The 23,651-nt window shown below is 43.3% G+C and overlaps 1 protein-coding gene across 7 annotated transcripts in view; it reads right to left on the reverse strand.

Annotated features, from left to right (window-relative positions):
- Nucleotides 1-11,479, reverse strand: part of ryr1 (ryanodine receptor 1) — a 604,017-nt gene extending 592,538 nt beyond the window's left edge. For all 7 annotated transcript variants that reach the window (XM_033014584.1, XM_033014582.1, XM_033014581.1 and 4 more), the window contains exon 1: nucleotides 11,402-11,479. In XM_033014584.1, coding sequence (XP_032870475.1) covers nucleotides 11,402-11,449 — 48 coding nt within the window. In that variant the 5' untranslated portion in view covers nucleotides 11,450-11,479. The remainder of the gene's footprint in view (nucleotides 1-11,401) is intronic.
- Nucleotides 11,480-23,651: the final 12,172 nt, after the last annotated feature.

The raw sequence follows: 23,651 nt of genomic DNA on the forward strand, positions 1-23,651 counted from the left end.
GCAGATTAAGAGCTGCGAACATGTTGCCAACACTTTCTAACACTTTTCTGAAGATTAAGATTCCACCAAAAATGCTGCATAATTTTTTTTTTTTAACGTAGAGGAATCAGTGGCTCGGCAGACAAGAATGCCCAAAAAGGATACTAGGTCATTATTGATAACATAATTTACAGAAGCCAGTCAGCATATTCACTTCAGAGGCAAGGAGGCCTAGATGCTTAAGCTACCCACGTTACTCCAGATTTTTGTGTCTATCTTCGGTTTAAACAGTTCCTTCCTAAACAAGCTTTAGAGGGTTTTTTTTAAGTTTGTGGCTGCTAATAATAGCGTTGTCTTATGGATCCTATTGAGAAGCAGCTGCTGTCCTTCCTCAACTGTCAGGCATAATTTTTCAGTGAGGAGCTGGCACTGATGGTCAGGAGGGAGAGGCTGCATTACCTCCACTCTCCAGTCAGCTCTGCATTTTCTGAATAAGACATTTGGGCAATTTTCCCAATTAGCAGACAGACAACTCCAATGTTGTACTTGTCCTTGAACAGCTTGGATTGAGGAATGTAATACCAAGAAACTGCAGATACTGGTTTACCAAAGACAAAAGCTGGAGTAACTCAGTGGGTCATCTTTAGAGAAGACAGATAGGTTTCAGGTTGGGACCAATCTTCAGACTAACAAGCGAGTGCGGTATTCTGAAAAACGCAAGGAATCATGGGATTTGTCAAAGGTCACTCGCTATAACGAAACAGCTAACGAAGCGCTGACTGTATAAACTGTGTATAAATTCTTATCTTTATTCATGATTTATTTGTAAACATATATTTAATCTAACGAACTGGGTTGTCAGGTAGCGGGAGAGCGGGGCATAACAGCGAGAGAGAGGGGGCAGATGCAAGTGGGAGATAGGGGGAGAGTCTGGACCGGCCCAGACTCAACCTGCGTGGAGAAGCGCCAACTCAACCTGCCGCGCCGGGCTAACCGACAGCCCCGGACCGATGTGCCACAGCCAATGCTCGGCCCCCACCGGCCAACCGACAGCCACTGGGAAAGGCGAGAGGCGCAGCCGACGGTCCCCGGGAAACGGGGCCCCCGGGAGCCGAAGCAGAGCCAGAGCCAGCACCTCTCCCCCGCATCAGCTGCAAGTCTAGGTCCGCCACCGCCCTGCCAGCCCAGAGCCACCCCGGACAGGGCCAGGACACCCGGGAGGGGACGGGGACGGCTCAGCACCAACTCAACAGCACCCGCAGCGCAGGAGACCCGGGCCCGAGGCCCGACCCCGGACGAAACGTGCAGATTCAGAACTACCGAGAATGTTTATAGCGAGTGACCAATGACCTGGGCATGCGCAGTTGGAATACGGAACTCGCTTATTGCAGGGGGGGGGGAGGCGGGAGCTGGAAGTGAGGAACAGTCAAACATGGCCAGTAATAGGTGAACTCAGGCAACGCATTTTTTTTGATAATCAGATTTTTGGACAGATTGAGCTGAAAAAAAGTGAACCAAAAGGATAAAGAACTGCAAATTGTGAAGCTCGAGGATAGAAAAATTGTGAATTGTGAAGCTGGAGGGGAGAATGAAGCAGAGGAATGAAAGTGGTGCAAGGTCAACCAAACTTCAGGGAGCAGGGGAAGGGGGGGGGGGGGGGGTAAAGAGAAAATAAAGGGGTGGGGTTAGAGGAAGAAAGGGAAGGGGGAAGAGAGGTATTTGTAGAAATTACCTAAAATTGTTCCTCAGGTTGTTGCTCAACTGTCTTGGAAACTGCTTTCTCACCTTCAACCACTATGTTCCTAGCTGCAGGGTTGACTGTGCTGGTGGAAAAATGATTCTGACTAAATCTAGGTCAATACCAATTAGTCCATCCAGTTATAGTCCATTCAGTTATAGTCCGACAAAGAGCAAAAGCAACCCAAAAAACAAGCTGATTAATTAATGTGTCGCCAGTTGTGGGTCAATAATGCAAAGATACACGAGAACACAATGTTCTTCAAAAAGTTGTGTATTTTACATGATACAGAACAAAAACAGAAAAACAACAAATAAATAAACCAAGTTCAACGCTAAATGCAGCTCAACTCTGCCTGTCTCGCCGCGTTAACCTACAGCCCTGCCCAAAGATCCCTGCCTGGACTGACAGGACACCAGTCGGGCTGCCGAGAGTTTTTCGTTTGACCTGGGCATGCAAATCAAGTTTCGCTCTGATCTTTGCCCCACGGACATCTCCCTCCTCCAATCACCGCGCACTATCCTCAGTCCCTCCCCCCCCCCCTACTTCCGACACTTCCCTCCTCCAATCATCGTGCTGAATTATCATGGTCCCGCCCCCATTGCCTGCTGACTGACATCTCTCTCGTCCAATCGGCACCCTCGATCAGCAGGGGAGACATGTGTTCCCTGGCCCCCCAGGTTTTCCGGACCTGGCATCAATTAAGGGTCAGTGATATTTGAGTTACCATACAGCCGTACAAGTTTTTTTTTTAAACACTACACGATAAATTTAACACAAATATCCACCACGGTGGAATCAACATTCCTCACTGTGATGGAAGATAATAAAGTGATGGGTCTTTGTCCCAAATATTATGGAGAGCACTGAATGTTCCCTGATTCTTGATTCTGCTATTCTGGGCAAGAGACTGAAGAAGTCTGAAGGGTCTCGATCCAAAACGTCACCTATTCCTTCGCTCCATAGACGCTGCCTCACCCGCTGAGTTTCTCCAGCATTTTTGTCTACCTACAATACTCCAAAGGTGGCCTCACAAATATCTTGCACAACTGTCGCACATCATCCCAATTTCTATACTCAATACCCTGACTGGTGAAGGCGACTGTTCAAAAAGAATCTTGACCACCCTATCTACCTGTGACGCCACTTTCAACGAACATGTACTTGCACTCCTTGATCCCTTTGTTCCACAACATCCACCAAGGCCCCACAATTTACTGTGAAGGTCTACACCTTCACCAAAATGCAACACCTCACACATATCTACATTAAACTCCATTAACTATTCCTTAGTCCCCTTACCCAACTGATATGGCAGGACTGACATTGACTAGGATGGCGGGACTAACATATGATTAAAGAATGGGTCGACTGGGCTTGTATTCGCTGGAATTTAGAAGGATGAGAGGAGATCTTATAGAAACATATTAAATTCTTAGAGGATTGGACAGGCTAGATGCAGGAAAAATGTTCCCGATGTTGGGGGTATCCAGAACCAGGGGTCACAGTTTAAGAATAAGGGGTAAGCCATTTAGGACTGAGATGAGAAAAAGCTTTTTCAGCCAGAGAGTTGTGAATCTGTGGAATTCTCTGCCACAGAAGGTATTGGAGGCCAATTCACTAGATGTTTTCAAGAGAGAGTTAGATTTAGCTCTTAGGACTAAAGGAATAATAGGATATGGGAAAAGAGCAGGAATGGGGTACTGATTATAGATTATCAAACATGATCCTAATGAATGGCGGTGCTGGCTCGAAGGGCCGAATGGCCTACTCCTGTACCAATTTTCTATGTTTCTATCCAGTTGGTTAGCTCTCCCTGGATCCCATGTGATCTAATATCCCAGAGTAGTCTACCATACGGAACCTGATCAAATGCCTTTCTTTCTGAAGTCCATACTTTGCCCTTGTCGACATTAGTAATTTCTTCAAAAAACTCAGATTCATAAGACAAAGTTCTCCAAAGATGCTGCTTGACCCATTAAGTTACTCCAGCAATTTGCATTTGTTTTTGTAAGCCAGCCACTGCAACTCCTTGTATCCAAATACAACATTCCTTCTGTACTGTAATAGTAAGATTAAACGAGAACTTACCAGTTCGAAGTTTGATCGTTATTTTATGAGGAGTACGTTGAGGGAATACGTGAAGAACCCCGCCAGGACGCATGCGTGTCATTCTTCAAAGTAGCGGTGTGAAATCACAGATAACTGTAATGACTGAACATAGTAAGATTAGAGAAGAAATACCAGTTGAGTATATGATCAAGGGTGGGAGCAGAGGGCACGTATTCCCTCAACGTACTCCTCATAAAATAACGATCAGTCTTCGAACTGGTAAGTTCTCGTTTAATCTTACTATTTTACTTCGGAGTCACGTGAGTGACTATGTGAAGATTTCAAAGCTCTGTGATTTCATGCCGTGGAAACGAGTCCATGCATCACATCTGCCTTAATTGACTGTGGGAGGAATTGTGTTAACATGTTTAGACATGAATCCAACATTGAAATCCAGGATAAATTGTTAACAACAAATTATAGCCCCTATTTATGGGGTGAAATTATATTACAGAACTTAAAATTGGCTCTGCAAAGTTCCAGTTTAACTACTGGTTTGTGGTAGAATAGTTGGAACATTTTCCCCTGATCCATCCTGCTGTCTCGAGGATTTGGTTCATTGGTACATCCAACTCCATAGCTGCCGATGTAGTTGCAGCCCTGGTGGAATAAGATTTGAATATGTTAGTATCCACCCCAGCTGTTGTTAAAACCTGTTTAAGCCATCTGGAAATAGTTTGAACCGACACTTTTTTGTGGGTTGTTTGTGGCTGATTAGTAGTGCCATCTCATAGCCTCAGATGTTTTTGGTGTTCTCCATATAGAACAATAATTGTCTTATTATACAGAGACGATATCTGTAGGGTAATCCCTAAATTCTATTTTGAGGCCTGATGATCCCGGTCTGTTCTGTTTGACTAATTCGTAATATGAAACGTTATATTCCTGTTGAAGAAGTCATATAGTCCAGCCTTAACTTATGTACGACTGTACCCTTAGTGCCGTGACCAAAGCCATCAGCATGACTGTTTTGTGCGACAGTCTTAGCAGGGACAGAGCTGTTGCTGGAGACCAATTTCTAGCAACGTTAGGGCAATACTCATATCCCATTTAGAGAGTACCTGGATTTTGGGGGATTGATATTAAAAATTCCCCTCATAAGTTTGGTTACCAGGGGTGAGTCCCAACAGAATGACGCTCTGATCCTCGCCATAGATATGTTGAAAGGGCACTTCTGGCGCAGTTAATGGCACTGTAACTGAGCCCCTCATCATAATGGAGGCCTGCCAGGAATTCGAGAACAGACGTTATGTTCATCAAACTGTAGGTGATGTTGTTTCTGTGACAATATATCTCCCATTTCCTGATGTATACCAGATACAGTTTTTGGTGGACTGTCTGTGGCCCGCTGAGATAATGTTCAATGTTCGGTCCGCCAGTCCCAGTTGCAGTAGAGGTTTCTTTAGACTCTACAAATTGATAGGTTTGTTGTTTTTGACATGGATGGATTCCCCTGTTACGGGATGAACCAATAATCTGGTTGTTTCAGGATGGTGATGCATGGTTAAAACCCATGTTGAGTATCACAGGGAACATGGTTAAGTAGGCCAATCGGCACTACCAATTAACAGACGCTGAGTCTTGTTGTATTTTTCGTAATACCCGACTGATGATGCAGAAAAGGAGAGAATGCATAGATAAACAATTGCCCCCTCAATGCAGTGAAAAGCATCTGTCCCTGCTGTCCCAGGGTCTGGTTCCCAAGAAACACAGTTTGGTAACTGGTGATTAAGTCTTATTTTATTGAATTTGCGTGACCTGATGTCTGTCACTGAATTTTGGATTACCTGGTAGGTAAGTAGCTGATATTCCAATATTTCTCTGGATACACCATTACCAAATTGTATTAGTCAGATTGTCACTCTGTAGTCTAACATGACACGCATGCATCCTGGCGGGGTTCTTCACGTAGTCACTCACGTGACTCCGAAGTAAAATTCAGCTAACCTTGACAATGCAAATGTTTGTTGAACATATTGAAGCATTATTTTCTGATTCAGATATATTACCGGGAGCACCAAACTAACCTGACATAATTTACTAATAATATTATTCCTTGTGTTAATTACTGTTACTCTAGATTACTGTAAGTCTTAATCATCATTTATTATTTTGTTGAAAATTATAATGATTGGATATTCCATTTCAAAAGCAAGTGTTTCTGAAATTGCTAGCTTTCTAAAACATATGCAACTTTCCCAACAAAACGGAAAATATTCCCTTCAGTGTCAATAAATTGTGACAAAAATCAAAAATACATCTTGTTTCTTGTAAGGTCTGACATTTTTGTCCCACAAATCTCCCATTCAGTGCACAAGCTACGACCCATAAATTTGCTGTTTTGAGTGTCAAGAACATGCGTTTAGTAATGCATTAAAAATAAAATCGGAAGGCCATTTAGCCTTCAAGCTTTCATCACCATTCAACATGAACATGGCTAATCTTGCTCCCGTTATCTTCCTGACATCCCTTGATCCCTGTTTGAGGTGAAACGGAGCTAATCTTACAAGTTGAAGACTCTGCATCATAATCAGGAAGGAGGGAATAGAAGTTAGGGTGGGCCAAGGGATGTCTCCGATACATTAAAACTGGGGTGACAATGGGGATAAGCTGTAAATAATGGGCCTGTCCCACTTACGCGACTTTTTCGGCAACTGCCGGCACGTGTCATAGGTCGTTGCAAGTCGCCGAAAATTTTCAACATGTTGAAAATCCAGCGGGGACCAGAACAAGGTACGACTCTTTAGGCGACTACTGACGACCTTACAGGCTTCACCCCGCGACATGTCACCAGGGCGTCGCCTGTATGGTCGTGAGTAGTCTCGTCAGTCACCCAAAGAGTCGTAGCGTCTTTCTGGCCACACCAGGTCAACGGAGGATGCAATTTCACATTGCTCTCCACTCCACATTGGACCACTTGAACAATAAAAACACCTACGTCAGGCTGTTGTTTATAGACTACAGCTTGGCGTTTAATACCATCATCCCTTCCAAGCTGGTTACCAAGCTCACGGAACTGGGCCTCTGCGCATCCCTCTGCAATTGGATCCTTGACTTCCTCATCCACAGATCACAGCCTGTTCGAATCGGAGGAGCCACTTCATCCTCAGTAACAATTAGTACGAGAGCACCTCAAGGCTGCGTGCTCAGCCCCCAGCTTTACTCACTCTACACCCATGACTGTGTAGCCGGACATAATGCGAACTCCATCATTAAGTTTGCCGATTACACCACTGTGGTTGGACGAATCACAGATGGGGACGAGTCAGAGTATAGAAGTGAGATCGACCGACTGACCAAATGGTGGCAGCACAACAACCTGGCTCTCAACATCAGTAAGACCAAGGACTTGATTGTGGACGTTGGTAGGGCAAGGATGATGACCCACAATCCTGTTTATATCAATGGGACGATGGTGGAAAGGGTCAATAACTTCAAATTCCTGGGCGTGCAAATAACAGATCTTTCCTGGACCCAGCACACCGATGCAATTGTAAAGAAGGCACATCAGCAACACTACTTCCTGAGAAGATTACGGAGATTCGGCATGTCGAAGAGGATTCTCCTAAACTTCTACAGGTGCACGGTAGAGAGCATTCTGACTGGTTGCATCGTGGCCTGGTTCGGCAACTTGAACGGCCAGGAGCAAAAAAGACTACAAAAAGGTGTGACCACTGCCCAGTCCATCACCGGCTTTGACCTCCCCACCGTCAATGGGATCTATCGTAGTCGCTGCCTCAAAAAGGCAGCCAAAATCATCAAGGACCCACACCATCTTGGCCACACACTCATCTCACCATTGCCATCAGGACGAGGTTACAGGAGCATGAAAACTGTAACATCCAGGTTCAGGAACAGCTTCTTCCCCACAGCCATCAGGCTATTAAACACAACATTGAATAAGCTCTGAGCGTTGAACTGCAAAAGACTATTATTATTTGTTATTTGCGCTATATTTGTTATTTATTGAACCGTTTCTTTTTTTCCCCCCGCTATGTACAATGTTTACATATTCACATATTCTGTTGTACTGCAGCAAGTAAGAATTTTCTTGCCACGTCCAGGACATATGACAATAAAACACTATTGACTGCCACTGGATTTTCAACATGTTGCAAATTTTCGGCGACCTGCAACAACCTATGACGGGTGCCAGTAGTCGCTGAAAATGTTGCGTAAGTGGGATAGGCCCATAAGGCACTCTGGTCAACAATAGAAAATTTTAGGAGAAATCTTTCCTCACCTCAGCCTTATTCTCAGACTGTGACTACTGGTCCTGGAAGCTCCCAACCTTTGGGAATAAGCTCCCAGTATCTAGTTTTCCCAGTCTTTTTAAGGGGACCGGTGGGGAGCATCCTGCAGCTGGGAACGGCTTCAGGCGAGGGCTGGTGGGTGGGTGGGGGAGCATCCTACAGCTGGGGATGGGACAGCATTAGGTGGGGACCGGTGGGAGGGGGTGGGGGGGAGCGCTGTCGTGGTCTACCACTGCCGTGGCCTACCTGTCCAAGGGCAGCAGGAGATGTCTGGGGTGACCCTGGGCTCTCGGGAGTCAGACAGTAGTGGCGGCCCAGACGCCTGGGCCGCCAATGCAACGGGCCGGTGTCCCGTCAGTCCAGGGCAGTCTGTTAACTCAGCGGGACAGGGAGAGTTGAGCTGGAATTAGCGCTTCTTCTCCGCGCTGGCTGTAAGCCTGGGCCACCACTGCAGCGGGCCGGTGTCCCGTCAGTCCAGGGCTGTCGGTTAACCCGGCGGGACAAGCAGAGTTTAGCTAGAGTTAGTGCTTCTTCTCCACGCTGGCTATAAGCCTGGGCTGCCACTCCCGTCTGACTCCCGTCAATCCAGGTTCACCCAGGACATCTCCGGCCACCCCCGGACAGGGATGGGACACTCGGGAGGGGACAGTCCAGTAGCAATTCAACAGTGCTTGCAGCGCCGGAGATGCGGGTTCAATCCCGACTACGGATGAAAAGCAGGTCTGTATTCATGCAGCAGCACAGCTGCTGAGAATGTTTATCGCAAGTGACCTATGACTCGGGCATGCACAGTCGGAATACCGAACTCGCTTATTGTTTCAATTAAAAGGCTTTTAGACAGGCATATGAATATTCAGGCAGGAGTTTAATTTAATTTGACATAAAGTTTGGCACAGATACTATAGACCAAGGGGCCTGTTCATGAACTGTACCGTTTTGTGTTTTGTACCATATGCCATTTTAATCGCTGCTGCACCTATACATTTATTTTCATTGACTGGTGCACAAGGACATCTCACTGTTTGCATCTTTCCACATCTATCAATGTTCAGATAAAAATTTGTAATTCTGTAATTGCCACCAAAGTGGATAACCTCGCAAATATTAACATTATAATGCATCTGATATGAATCTGCTTATTCCTTCAGCCTGTCCAAAATGCACTGGAATTGCCCTACATCTTTCTCATCCAGCTTTATGTCATCTGCAACATGGGTATATGACATTTCCTTCCTACATCAACATTGTAAATAAATGGGGACACATATATTTCTCCTCTGTATCCTGTCAACCAACCAATTATCCATCTACATCAGAACTTTTTCCCCAATCACACTCATGCACTACTTCTTCATCTACACATTAATTATATCCTCAAAAGAATTCCAGTACATTTGTCCAGCTTGTCATTCTTTTCCTATTCATGTTAATTTGAATCAATCCAGTCATGAGAGGAATAGATCGGGTAGATGCACAGAGTCCCTTATCCAGAGTAGGTAAAGAGGACATAGGTTTAAGGTGAAGGGGAAAAGATTTAATAGGAATCTGAGGGGTAACTTTCTCACACAAAGGGTGATGGGTGTATGGAAAAAGCTGCCAGAGGAGGTAGTTGAGGCAGGGACTATCCCAACATTTAAGAAACAGTTAGGATAGGACAGGTTTGGAGGGCTATGGACCAAACGCGGGCAGGTGGGACAAGTGTAGCTAGGATATGTTAGCCGGCGTGGGCAAGATGGGCTTATTTCCACACTGTATAACTCTATGACTAATTCTTCAACTACTTAGCTTTGACATATTTTATAATGGAGCCCATCATTTCCCCATTACAATGCCATATATCAGCAACTAGAATACTGTTGCTGCGGTTGGTATTGACACCTTCAGGAGAAGATCTAGAATCCTGTTCCTTTCACTCTTCAAAGACCCATGCTTGCATTACATCTATACAAGTGTCAGGTGAGGACAGGATTCAGGCTTTTTGAGATACCACTTTTTCTTGCTGTCTGAGAGCCTGTCAATGTTCACGGTCATGAGGAAATGGCTAGCTGGACGTGTTCGCAAGAAGAAGTGAATGCCTTCAGGACATGAGAAAAGATAAACCGGATAATTTCTTTTAGAATGGGATTATCATTAGCATCCCTAAAGTCGTCCAAAAGGTCTCAGATCTAATTTTCTATCTTAACCATATGAGAATTTAGTATGCAAGTCATAAATCATGAAATAAAAATGACATCAGAATTAGGGCAACAGCAACAGGCTGTTTCTAGCTGACGGGGGAAGCAAAGAAAGCAGGCAACAAAATCTCCCTCCACAGATTTATTACACAAACTATATATAACACAGAATGTGCATTCTCAGCACAGGCAGTGCTGCAATTTGAAACAGTTAATTTAAAATCATGTATTTGCAGTGCATTAGATAGAAATATGAATGCTTTCCAGATCTAATTGACATTGAAATCTAATTAAAATATCTTGGAATTGTGAATTTAAGTTCCCAAAATAAATCTAGATAGCTATAGTTGGATGTTTAATGTAGTATTTTAAATCCACTTTCCACACACATTCACATTTGTATGTCTTGCAGGACTTCAATCGATTTGTCTGCCTCCTAAACAAATTTTGGATAACCAGTTTTCATATGCAACCTTTTTTAAAGATATAATTCCAATTTAAAAAAACGTGTTAATAAAATTTACATACTGTTTCCATTTTAACGCAATTAATATTGATGAGACACAATTGTGGGTTACTTTATGGAAGTTTATTTTCACCTTTGCTAAACCAAAAGTCAAAATTCACTTTGACTCAAACTACACCTGTCGTTATGTTAGAAGCAAAATCCAAGCAAATAAATGAAAGAGGTCAATTATTGGATTAAAGCCAACATAACGTTCCCAATTTCATTGCACATGAGTATTTAACGCCCTGCTTCTACTTTTCCTTTTAAATCTTGAGGGAATGATTCTTGGTTGTCATTCAACTACAGCCTTTAACATTCATTCCAAGTGCCAATTATATATAGCGAGGTATGAGTCAGACTTTTTTTATTTAAAGAGCGAGCATCTTGCAGCATTTCGCTCCTACAAATTCTTGTCAGCATAAACTCCAAAGCCAATGCTCAAAGAATAAAGTGAAATTTTAAGATGAAATTTAATAAATATTGATTTGTATATCCTAACAATATATCCTGTCCATACTCATTCCATTATATTTTATATAATACACAACGGTTTTAATAATAAAGGAGCACCTTCACCAGGATTCAGACCAGGATGATGCGACACAAAATTATTGAAGTATTGCTACGATTCACTTACTGTTCTCAGGAACAGAATCTCCTCTTCTCCTTCGCCGCCCTCGGCCATGGTTTATCCGCGCGCTCTCTCCGTCCGCCGCTGGTGCCGGACTAACGGTCACAGCACCGCGCGCCTGCCAGTCTCCCCACGCGCCCAGAGCCCCGCCCACCGAAGGCCACCGCCCCGCCCATGCCCCGCCCCCACACAGCCACTGCCCGCCGAACGGCTCACGCCCCGCCCAAGCTCCGCCCACCGAACGGCCCACGGACAAAGGGGAAGGGAGGAAAGTGAGAGCGAAATGGAGAGACAGAGACAGAAAAAAGTGCGGAAAGAAGAAAAGAAAGCGGGTGGGGAAGAGAGAGAAAGAAAGAAAGAAAGAACGAGAGAGAGGAAGAAAGAGGTAGAGAGTGAGAGAGCGAGAAAGAGAGATTCAAGAGAGTTTATTGTCATGTGTCCCTGATAGGACAATTAAATTCTTGCTTTGCTTCAGCACAACAGAACATAGTAGGCATTGACTACAAAACAGATCAGTGTGTCCATATACCATTATATAAATATATACACACATGAATAAATAAACTGATGAAGTGCAAATAACAGATAATGGGCTATTAATGTTCAGAGTTTTGTCCGAGCCAAGTTTAATAGTCTGATGGCTGTGGGGAAGTAGCTATTCCTGAACCTGGTCGTTGTAGCAATGTTACAAAATGTTGAGATTTTAAAAATCAAGTCTGCAATTTACCCCATCAGATAAAGCACACAAATAAGTTTAATTTGACACCTAATTAACTTTCATATCTTCAGTATTAAAAAGGTTATGGCCATTTTCATACTCGGAAATTAGCATCTTGTTCCCTATTGATTTTCCATTGACTTAACACAAAAGCTGTGATCGAGGACAGTGAAATGGCCATAACTTTATTAAAAATTAAGAGAACTGAAATAAATTTTCAGTTATTATAGATTGAAGCATTCTGAAACAAATATGAAACAAACTTACTTGCATGACCTGAAATTAAAGCATATAATTAGTTAGTTACCCAATTGTAGCTAATTCCAAACTTCAATTACTAGATCTAAACATCTATCCATTTCTTAAGAAAAGATTAACATTTTTAAATAGCCTAAGTGTCCAAATAACATTCACAAATAATTCACAATAAAACATGATTTTTAAATCTCATTTACATTAATTTATAGGCCAAATGGAAGGAATTTAGTGTTCAATTGCTGTAAATTAATGGCCATTTAAATCAGCTTTCGAGTGGGATCCTGTGGAACTCTGTGGAACGCGCTGGTTTGGAACGTTCCCATTGCGGTGGATTTGTACCCCATATGCCCAGAAAAATACTGCAGGATTTAATGGGCCCCCAAATTAGCTACTCGCAACATAACATTTTGTATAAAGGGATCTTAAGAAGCGCTTTTTAATGTAAAAATTAAAATTGTCCCCTGCATGAGATCCGTCCCGTTGTCGGCAGTCGTGGGTTTAGAGGATGATTTTTAACCTACTATAACAATTAAATTAACCAATTAAGTTTTAAAATAGCTGCAGCGAATGAACCTCGCAGTCAGCAACTAAGTAGGCTGAACAACCTCGATTTGAATAGCCGAGAGAAAATCGCGTTTTAAAACTGCACCGCTCTCAAAGCCGCCAAAATCGCGCACAGGGCAGCGACAGATCTGCAGCGCCGCTGAAGGTAGGTTTTGCAACATACCTAGTCGTTGCAGTCAACAGAAAGAGAAAAAATCTGGTTGATAACGACTTTAACTCCTCCATTCCCATACCAACCTTTCTGTCCTGGGCCTCGGGTTAGGGTGGTCTGTTTCCATGCTATATGTGACTAATATTTTTTTTAAATGTGCATTGGGTCCCTGGAAGTGAACTGTATTGTGTTGCAAGAGGTGAGAGCTCTGCAACAGTTTATCTGGTGAAGCCATTGTTCTTATAGACCTAACCAATGGTTTGATGGTAATGCACTGCCAACCTGTAAAGCTTGAGCTCTCATCGTCATGCAGCACATATACTATTGACTGCCCATTTGCACTAATCCTCCTACAAATTAGTTTATTTTGCCCTCCTCTTCCTGCAGCATGCTATTCCCACTTTTCTTTATCTTTTACAACACTAGTCACAGGCCTGCAGTCCGAGAAGCAACCTTCCACCATCACCCTCAGCTTCCTTCCATGAAGCCAATTTTCTATCCATTCAACAATCTCTCCTTGGATCCCGTGCAATCTACCCTTCAAGAGAAGCCTACCATGTGGAACCTTGTCGAATGTTTTGCTGAAGTCCATATATACATCTACAGCTCTACCCTCATCACCTATTTTTGGTCACGTCTTCAAAAAACGTAATCTCTTGAACCTGTGCAATTCTGCTGGTGGACATAGTGGAAAATAACAGGCTTTAGACTGAGCAATGATGGTCGGAATGATGTGTGACTAGGAGGGAAATCAGTATTCTTGTGTGCCAGCTCCCTTTGTCTTTGTTGGTGGTAGAGGTGATAACAGCCTAGACAAATTTCTCCATGCATATTGAGTTACTGGGATTACTGAAGTGTTTCTCCAAGTGCATGGCAGCAGTTTGATGAAGAAGCATTTACAGGAAGACAGCATTCCTCATATTTCCTTCTCATTGCCATTCTCTTGATTATCAGCCAAACAGCTCGCTTTGAACAATCCATGCTTATTGTTGTCTTATTGATCCAATACTGCTGGAGTCTTCCTTCAAGCCACCTGCCTTCCTAATGCAGTGGCAATGCATCAACAAATCTTCATAGCTTTGCTAATCACTCCTGCAGACTTCTCAACCTGGAACAATGGAAAGCCTGAAATCAGTACAAGCAGAGAGAAAGCGGTCAATGATTGGTGAGTCCTTTATTTAGTCCCACGACTGGGAGGATCACAGAAGTCAGTAAGGAGAGACTTGCTTGTTCTGAAATAGAAAATAGAATACAAGAGAATACAAGAGTAAGAGTACAAGAAAAAACAATAAAACAAAGGAGATGGGCTTCCTTAAATAGGTTAAATGCACTAGATTTGCTCACTTACAGACAGATAGGTGAAATAAGGAAATGCAGAGGAGTTTAACTTTATTTTTCTGCTTTATGAAGAAGACACAGAAAACCTTAAAGCAGAGGAGAACTAGAGATTTTGGAACTGAATGAAATCAACATCAGGATAGAGTTAATATGGGAAAGTAATGGGACTGAAACCTGATAAATCTCCAAGACAATGAATTACATTAAATGGTGTTAGAGGTGGGGATAATAAATGCACTGGTGGTCATCTTCCAAAATCCATTGATTCTAGAATGGTTGCCACAAGTGAGAACATCAGCCCATTATTTAAAGGAAGAAGAGAGAAAGAAAGGTGAAGTAGACTGTTTAGCCTGATCTCAGAAGTTGGAAAATTATTAGTTTGTCATCAAAAGTGGTGTTTAATTGTCATATATACCAACAATGAAAATCTTACTTGCAGCAGCACAACAGGTCTGTAAGCACAATACTCATACATAATATATTATAATCAAAACATTAATTCATTAAATTAACACCACAAGTGCAAAAGAAACTAAAGCCCTTAGTTAACCAAAGACAGTCCATAGCAATTTGCAGTAATTGTGATAGACCGAGCAATGTCTACCACTCTCTAATCTCCTTCGTTCTTGTACATTGGAATTGTCAAACCAGACCATGATGCAACCAGTCAATATGCTTTCTACAATCAGCTCCTTGATTTCAAGAGCAGGGTGGTTGTTCTGGCATCATTCAATCATCGGCAAATTGAAAGGTTGCGTTGGAACTGTGTCTGGTTGCACATTCATTGGTATAGAGAGAGTAGAGCAGGGGACTGAGCAAACAGTCTTGAGGTGCTGATGGTTATTGAGGAAGAAATGTTGCCAATCATACTGAGTGGGGTATGTGACAAGATCATTACACAAAATTTAAAGCACCTAGGAATGGATTGTCATGTACTACCAATGATCGAACAGTTGCAAATGGATTGGAAAGAGGTGGGAAGTTGTGAATAGTGGAGTGCTGAAGGCATCTGTGTTTGGTAACCAATGATTCACAAATGATTCTCCTTGATTCAATTAGCTGTGTGGATGCAGAGACTTCATGGGATATGGTTAGGTTTCGTTCAATGGGCACGGATGTGGCAGGTGGAATATTACATGGAAAAATGTGGGGTTATCCAATTTGGTAAAAATATATACAGATATTTTTTTTTTAATGGGGAACCATTTGAAAGATTTTGTTCAGAGGGGCTGTGTATTATTAGACAAAGCATTTAAAATTGACAGATGTGGAAAAGCAGATACAGGTGCACAACCTTTTATCCAAAAGCCTTGGGACCAGACACTTCTCGGATTTCGGAATATTTCGGATTTCCGAATGGAAGATTTTTAGCGTAGATTAGGTAGGTAGCGCGGGCGGCTTGAAAAGTCTGGAGCGGCTGCCTCCTCCCCGGAGACCGGGGAATCATTGTAAATCATTGCTTAAATGTTAGTCAGTTAGTTTGGAGGGATTTTATGTGGTGGTGAAGGGGGAAACTTTAATTCTTAGTCCCCTACCTGGTCGGAGAGGCGGGGATCGGGCAATGCCTTACCGGGTCGCCGTGCAGTAAGCTCCGGAGCGCTGTGGCCGCCGACTCCCAACATCGCGGAGCTGGGGGCTGGGGGCTGGGGGCTGCGGGCGTCCGGCCGCGGGCGGCGCCGGTTGGAGCTCCGAGCCCGGCAACTCTACCCCTGGCTGCGCGGCGCACCAAATCCAGCGCCGCCCGCGGCCGGACGCCCGCAGCCCCAGCTCCGCGATGTTGGGAGTCGGCGGCGTCGCAGCGCTGGGATACCAGCGGGGAGCGGGCAATGCCTTACCGGGTCGCTGTGCGGTAAGCTCCGGAGCGCTGTGGCCGCCGACTCCCAACATCGCGGAGCTGGGGCTGCGGGCGTCCGGCCGCGGGCCGCGCTGGATTTGGAGCGCCGCGCAGCCAGGGGTAGAGTTGCCGGGGTCGGAGCTACAACCGGCACAGCCCCAGCTCCGCGATGTTGGGAGTCGGCGGCCACAGCGCTCCGGAGCTTACTGCACGGCGACCCGGTAAGGCATTGCCCGCTCCCCGCCTCTCCGACCAGGTAGGGGACTAAGAATTAAAGTTTCCCCCTTCACCCCCCCCCCCCCTTCACATAAAAGCCCTCCTAACTAACTGACTAACATTTAAGCAATGATTTACAGATGTTTAAGTGTCTCCCCGGTCTCCGGGGAGGAGGCAGCCGCTACAGTAGTACAGACCTGTGTTGACCGTGGGTCGTTTCGGGTCAAGTTTGGCGCCAAACGCGAGCTTTGGTGTGCAGACGACATCCTGGAAAAAATGTCCGGTTTTCGGAGCTTTTCGGTTTCCGGAACTCCGGATAAAAGGTTGTGCACCTGTAGTAGATTGACCTTGCAAAAGGATTTGAGAATCAGTGTAGATGACAGTGTAGCTATATAGGGCCCATGTGAAACTGGAATATGGTGTACATGTATGATCTCCCTACATATGAAGGGTGTTTGACAGTGATTTTACAGATTGATTATTGGAGTAGTGGGTTTGACATGTGATGTGACATTAAGTAGAGTTGCCTTGTACCCTCCTGAGTTTAGAAGAATGAGAGGTGACATTGTTGAACAATACAACATTCGTTCGGGCCTTTACGATGGTGCTTAGCCTGTCTGGAATAGCTAGAAGTAAGGATTGCAGTTGCAAATTAACTTGTCAGCTACTTCAGGATAGAAATGTGAGAAAAAAAAAATCTTGATCTATAGAAGTAAATCCTTGGGATTTTCAACCTGAGGGGACTATGAAGGCTTGGTTACTGAAGAGAGCCGTGGCTTTTTATATACTGTATTAAATAAATCAAGGAGTATGGCATTGTGCAGGAACATTCTGTAGAGTTTAAAGAACAGCTATCATCATGTTGAATAACAGAGCAGGTGTGACGGGTCAGATGGCCTACTGCTTCTATTTCTTATCATGCATAAGCCTGTGCTCTCACTTTATGTCATCTGATACATTTCAGTGCACAAATATATCATTTGGAACTTCTTAGTGTACTAATATTCCTAATTTATTAGGAATTAAATAGTTGCTTTTAATATCTGCCGGTCATGCAATTAGGGATCAAAATCACGTCTATTAATTCTATCAAACAAATATGCCACCATTTCAGATCAACCTACAGATTCCGGAACTGCATGGATTTGTGGTTTCTGAGGAGGTCTATAAATAGCCTTTTGATGGAATCTGGGTCAGTGCAGTAATTACAAATGAAGATTTAAGGCAGTAATGTTAATGTAATTTGTAAGTTGTGATATTTATCTTTTTATGCATTTTATCCTTGGGATGCATACTTACCTTTTTTTTGTAATTTCATTGTTTAAACTCCAGATGTATAATATATTTACATTTACATGTTTAGCAGACCTCACATTTGGGCTTGGCTTTTAATCAGCTAAATTTTTGGAGAAAAGGCTTAATTTCATTTATTTGTGATTTTCTTCACATTTTTGTTGCACCAATTGGCATGGTTTGGCACCATTATCTCTGGATCAACTTACTATTGGAATGTAATTCTCACCAACAATCAATGAGCTTGTACTACAGTTGATGCTATCAATGGTAGTTATTAGCGGCTGATTGAATTAGACTTGAAGCGACCACACACTTTGACTTTAGACTGAATGATGTTGCAATGTGAGCCATGGTGATGAAAATTCCTTGACACACCTTGAAAAGAAACTCACCTCGCACCCCTAAAAAAAAGGCAGACAGGAAGTTTGCCTGCTGAGCGCTATTTTTAACACTCTGTGCCTTGTTTCTTGTGTATTTTCATAAGGTCCTAAGGGCATAAAGAATAGGAGTAGGATTAGGCTATTCAGCCCATCAAGTCTACGCCGCCATTCGATCATGGCTGATCTATCTCTCCCTCCTAGCCCCCTTCTCCTGCCTTCTCCCCATAATCTCTGACACCTGCCGCATCCAGTAAACTGGAAATTCAGTTAGTGGTAAGGGTGAGGAGGAAGTTCAAGGTGAACAGTGACTAAAGACTATGCTAAGCCTTGTTATCAGAGAAATGGGCGCTCTGCTCATAGGCAACAAAATGCAGGGAAACCAACAAGGCACTTTTCTTTGTATCAATTGCATCACCAAAACAAAATCTTCAATGCTCTAAAATGTAAGGAAATTATGTTAGCCAACAAATATTTCCCTTAAAGCTTCAAAACAGTGATCACATATTAAAATCACAAGCTACAACTGTGTAAACAAAACACTTCTCTGCTACTGCCCCGCAGGGCACTGCTTGCTACATTTGGTCAGGAAACTGGTCACTTTATTTCTACAACCATTGTTTAAAAACTTGAGACCAACCTTGCAAGAATTAGAACCACAAATCAAAAGATAAAAAGGATTGAATGTACAAAGTAGGCATCTCATACATGTAGGGTTGCCAACTGTCCCGTATATGTCGGTACATCCCGTATATTGGGCTACATTGGTTTGTCCCTGTCATGTTACTACTCGGGTCGAGGGGACTGTCTGTATAGTGACAGTTTTTACAACATCTCAAGGGTTTAGCCCTCAATAGTCACTTTAAATGATGACCGTGGATGAGAAGGTAATCTATACGCACCCACGAGCCCTCCACGAGACATCCAATGCCATTGAAAGATGAATCTTCCAAAAACACTCTTGATTTATAGTTTCTTTATTGTAGTAGTACAAACAGTAAGATAATTCTTAAAAGCTTTTTCTTGTATAAGTACATTTCAATCATACTCGTGGTCATGCTCTTGCATGGTCGAAATCTATGTCTCTCACCCGATCTTCATCAAAACTGAACTAACTACTTGGAAGTCTGTGCCAGAATCCTAGCCACGAACCACGCCCCAGACTACATATAAATCCCACCCACATAATTACAGGCAGATAAAATTAAAGGTAACTGGTTATAATTATAATATACTGAGTTAAGCTAAATGGCTACAACAATCGGGTTGGAGCACTGCGTCCGACTCCGCCTCACCCATCCCGACGTAGTGCAGCCCATGGAGTGCAGCAGCAGTGCCTCGTCTGTGGCCCCGTCGGTCGGCAGCCCGGCCAGCTGTCCGACCTTCAGACCTTCGCTTACCACTGACACCATCACCCTCCTTCTCATGGCCGATCATCGATTCATGAGTTGAATGGGGTGCCGGACTTTGCACGCAACGTCGCTCGGGCCGAAACTCCTCAGCTGGCCCGCCAGCTGGGCTTTGGGTGCAGTCCAGCACCTGGGCCAACTCATCATCCACCCAGCCACGGCCGAGTCGGTCAATGAATTGCCGTCGGGAATTTTTCCCTTATTATGACCTTCTGTCCCTAATTTGGGAGTGAGAATGTTGGCAACCCTACATACATGGCAGTAATGCCCCTGTCCCACTTAGGAAACCTGAACGGAAACCTCTGGAGACTTTGCGCCCCACCCAAGGTTTCCATGCGGTTCCCGGAGGTTTTTGTCAGTCTCCCTAATGGTCGAAAGTGGTTTCCGCTTCTTCTGTGTTCCGGCGATTATTTCAAAAAATTCAAAACCGGCCGCGACTAAAATTAGGTTGCCGTTTTAAAAATCGGTGATTTTTTAGTCGAAGCCGGTTGCGATGCTGATTGAAGGTGGTTGCCGGAGGTTGCAGGTAGTGGAATGTCTTACCTTCCACTACCTGCAACCTCCGGCAACCACCTGCAACCTCCGGCAACCACCTTCAACTGACAGTCTCCAGAGGTTTCCGTCCAGGTTTCCTAAGTGGGACAGGGGCATTACTGCTCCTTCACTGGATAACTGTGAGTTCCTTCACTTTTAAGTGCCAATGCAGTTTCCTGCTGTCTCTTTTAGGCTATGTGTTGTCTACTTTTCTGATGGTGAATGGAGTTTTCTATTCAACAAGTATTCCATTGGCTCTGATTTAACATTTGTGTGATATGCTGAATGCATCTGCCCTTGTTAGATTCCCTTATAAATTCCTGCAATATTACTTCAATAATCTCCATTTTTAATTTTTTGTGACTTTATCAGTCACAAAGGCATTGTAGTGAGCAGCAGTACAAAAGAAGAATCTGGCAAGAAGGACATTGTGCCTCTGACAAACCCCACTAGGATAATCCTTCTGTTCAAATAAAGGAGCAGAAACAGGTGGGCATTATTAAGCGAATGAAACCTCCATGCCAACTTTTCTTTCCTGAGCTGCAGTAATGTACACACAGCAGAGGCAACATTTTACCCCAAGAAATCTACAATTTACATTTCTTTTTCTGAGCTCTATGGCAATGGAATAAAGTAAACCCTCACAATAACGGACCTCTGTATAACAGGTTTTGGTTGTAGCGGACCCAGGCTCCTGTTGCACGGCCCTCCACCTCCACCAGGTTACCCAATGAGCTGGCATCATGCAAACCTCCGGTTGTGGGAAAAGAGAGGGTGAGCAGTGTGAGGGTGGAGTGATACGACATTCCAGTACTCTGAAACAGACATCTAGAAATACATAAACGAACTGTCAAAGCAAATGTAAAAATTTGTTAAATTGATATTCAGTGTCCTGGCATATAACCAAAGGCAGGGAAGATACAAGGAGGCTCTGCGGCTCCCCTACCTGTGAATTCCCGTTTGTTGAACGCCGCGTTTCTTCCCTAACTTTACAGCCCCCTCACTTGATTATAGCAGAAAATCAGCTAATAACGGACATCAACCCGCTCCTCCTCTCTGGTCTATTATTGTGAGGGTTTACTGTATTACTGAATATCAAATGAACAATATTTTCCATTCATTTTGACAGTTCATTTACATATTTCTAGATATTTGTTTCGGAGCACTGGAATGAGTTTCCCCGCCTTATCTCAAAACGTTTGGCATAAAATCGGCATTGCGGATTGCCTGTTGACTACTATTTTCCTCATTGTGATAAAAGTTAAAAGATGGTTCAGCCTGTTTTGCTACCTAGGTAAATCTTCAAATATTAACCTAACTTTCAGCCCCATAGAAATGCTATCTTGATATACTAGATTAAATAGATTGAATAGTTTTTTGCAGAATGTTTGGAATTGCTTATAAATAAAGCATTGATGAGTCAATGATTTAATTAGAAAATCAACCTCTGATAGATGCATATGTTTTAAAATGTATTAATGGTTTTATTGATTACCAAGTGGTACACCTTTTGATATTACTTTCAATATTATTGGTTAAAACTTGCTAAATTTTAACTGAGTCCCTCTGTTCAAAACATGGTGGCCTAAATTTATCTAATCAAATATACTTAATGCTTAGGTTTAGTTTGGCTATTGCATCTATGAATATGATGTGCTGAGTAACGGCAAACTGTTACAATTTAAAATCTCCTGTCTGAAAGGATGGTGAAAGCAGATTCAAGATTAACGTTTTCTCATGGGACTTAGTTACGTCCTGGAAGTGACAAATTGAATAACTCTTTCAATCAATCAGTACAGGCACAGTGGCCCAAATGTCTTTATTTTTGTCCTCTACCATTGTCTGATTCCATGTGGGCCAAGAGCTTGAAAGTGGGCTCTTGTGAATCATGATATATTATAGTTCCAAAACCTGCTGCTTCCAATACAGGCGATATAGTCTACTGCAGCAGATAATGTTGTATATTTTCAACTTATATTGAGGCAGTGAAGTGCCTCTGGGGTCTCAGTCAGTTCCACTCAGAGCTCCTACTTCTGTCCTGATAATAGATAGTTGTCAGGAATGGCATGATCACATATTGGAGTCCATCTGCAGGCAATTATGCAAAATTGTGATTTGCGTGCACCAGATTGCTAACCAATTGAAGTTGAGCGAGACTGCTAGGGGATCAGGGAGACAGTGTGTCTCTTTGAACCACCCATTTTGCAACAATGCCCTTGTATGTGTTCTACAATCACCTACCATAGTGTGATGTTTGGGGTGGGAGGACCCATTGCTCCTCCCGTGCAGCAGGTGGCACTGCACAGGACAAAGGGAGATGTTTTGTACATAGTTATCTCTGTCTGTACCAAATATCATACAGCGGAGCAAGATAATCCACTCGTCGAAAAAGTCGTAGTAGGTCATGGGTAATCCTCAGCGCCATTTCCGTAACCGGCTTCCGTCTATGCTCCAATCTATGATATTTGGTCATGGCGTCCACTCTATGATCTTTGGAGTGGACTATTTTGCTCCGCTGTATAATCTTTGGTTTACACCGAAGATAGACACAAAAAGCTGGAGTAACGCAGCGGTTCGGGCCAGGCAGCATCTCTGGAGAGAATGAATGGGTGACGTTTCCGGTCGAGACCCTTCTCACCCAGGTGTTAGATAAAGTTAATTATTTTTCTTTTGATTACCTATAATTGTGTCGTACTCTAAAATTGCAGACGCTAGCTTCAGCTCCTAGCTCAATATATATGCAATTGTTCAATGCAGAACACAGTTCTGATTTGCTAAAGACCGATGCATTTCATTTGCCCAAGTGCGCGCCGCACGCAGAACTGTCGCGGCTCCTAATGGATCGTATTGGGAGTCTAAAATCAAATTATAATCCGATGTTTCTTGATGCAGTGAATTAGGAATTTATGCACTCAGGACATTTTTCCTCGATTCTTGTTTTGGGAAAATATAATTGGTTTCTATTTCAAATGGTTTACACCGTTAACTAATCACAACTGAAGTCAACTCTTTTAAATACACGATGTTCCTGCAATTTATCATTTACACGGTTTAAAAATATATATATATGAATACCAATTAGCAGCATATAGGGTAACCAGCTATGACCATGTGTAACTATTTATTTTACAGCAAATAAATATTTAGATTTTAAAATGCATGCATTTTAAGCATCGGACTACAGTAATGGTGCCTCGCTAGAATTTAGAAGGTTGAGGGGGAATCTTATAGAAACTTACAAAATTCTTACGGGGTTGGACAGGCTAGATGCAGGAAGATTGTTCCCGATGTTGGGGAAGTCCAGAACAAGGGGTCACAGTTTAAGGATAAGGGGGAAGTCTTTTAGGACCGAGATGAGAAAAACATTTTTCACACAGAGAGTGGTGAATCTCTGGAATTCTCTGCCACAGAAGGTAGTTGAGGCCAGTTCATTGGCTATATTTAAGAGGGAGTTAGACGTGGGCCTTGTGGCCAAGGGCATAGAGAGAAGGCAGGTATGGGATATTGAGTTGGATGATCAGCCATGATCATATTGAATGGCGGTGCTGGCTCGAAGGGCCG

The sequence above is a fragment of the Amblyraja radiata genome, chromosome 41 (genome assembly GCF_010909765.2).
Source record: "Amblyraja radiata isolate CabotCenter1 chromosome 41, sAmbRad1.1.pri, whole genome shotgun sequence".
Classification (NCBI taxonomy): Eukaryota; Metazoa; Chordata; class Chondrichthyes; order Rajiformes; family Rajidae; genus Amblyraja; species Amblyraja radiata.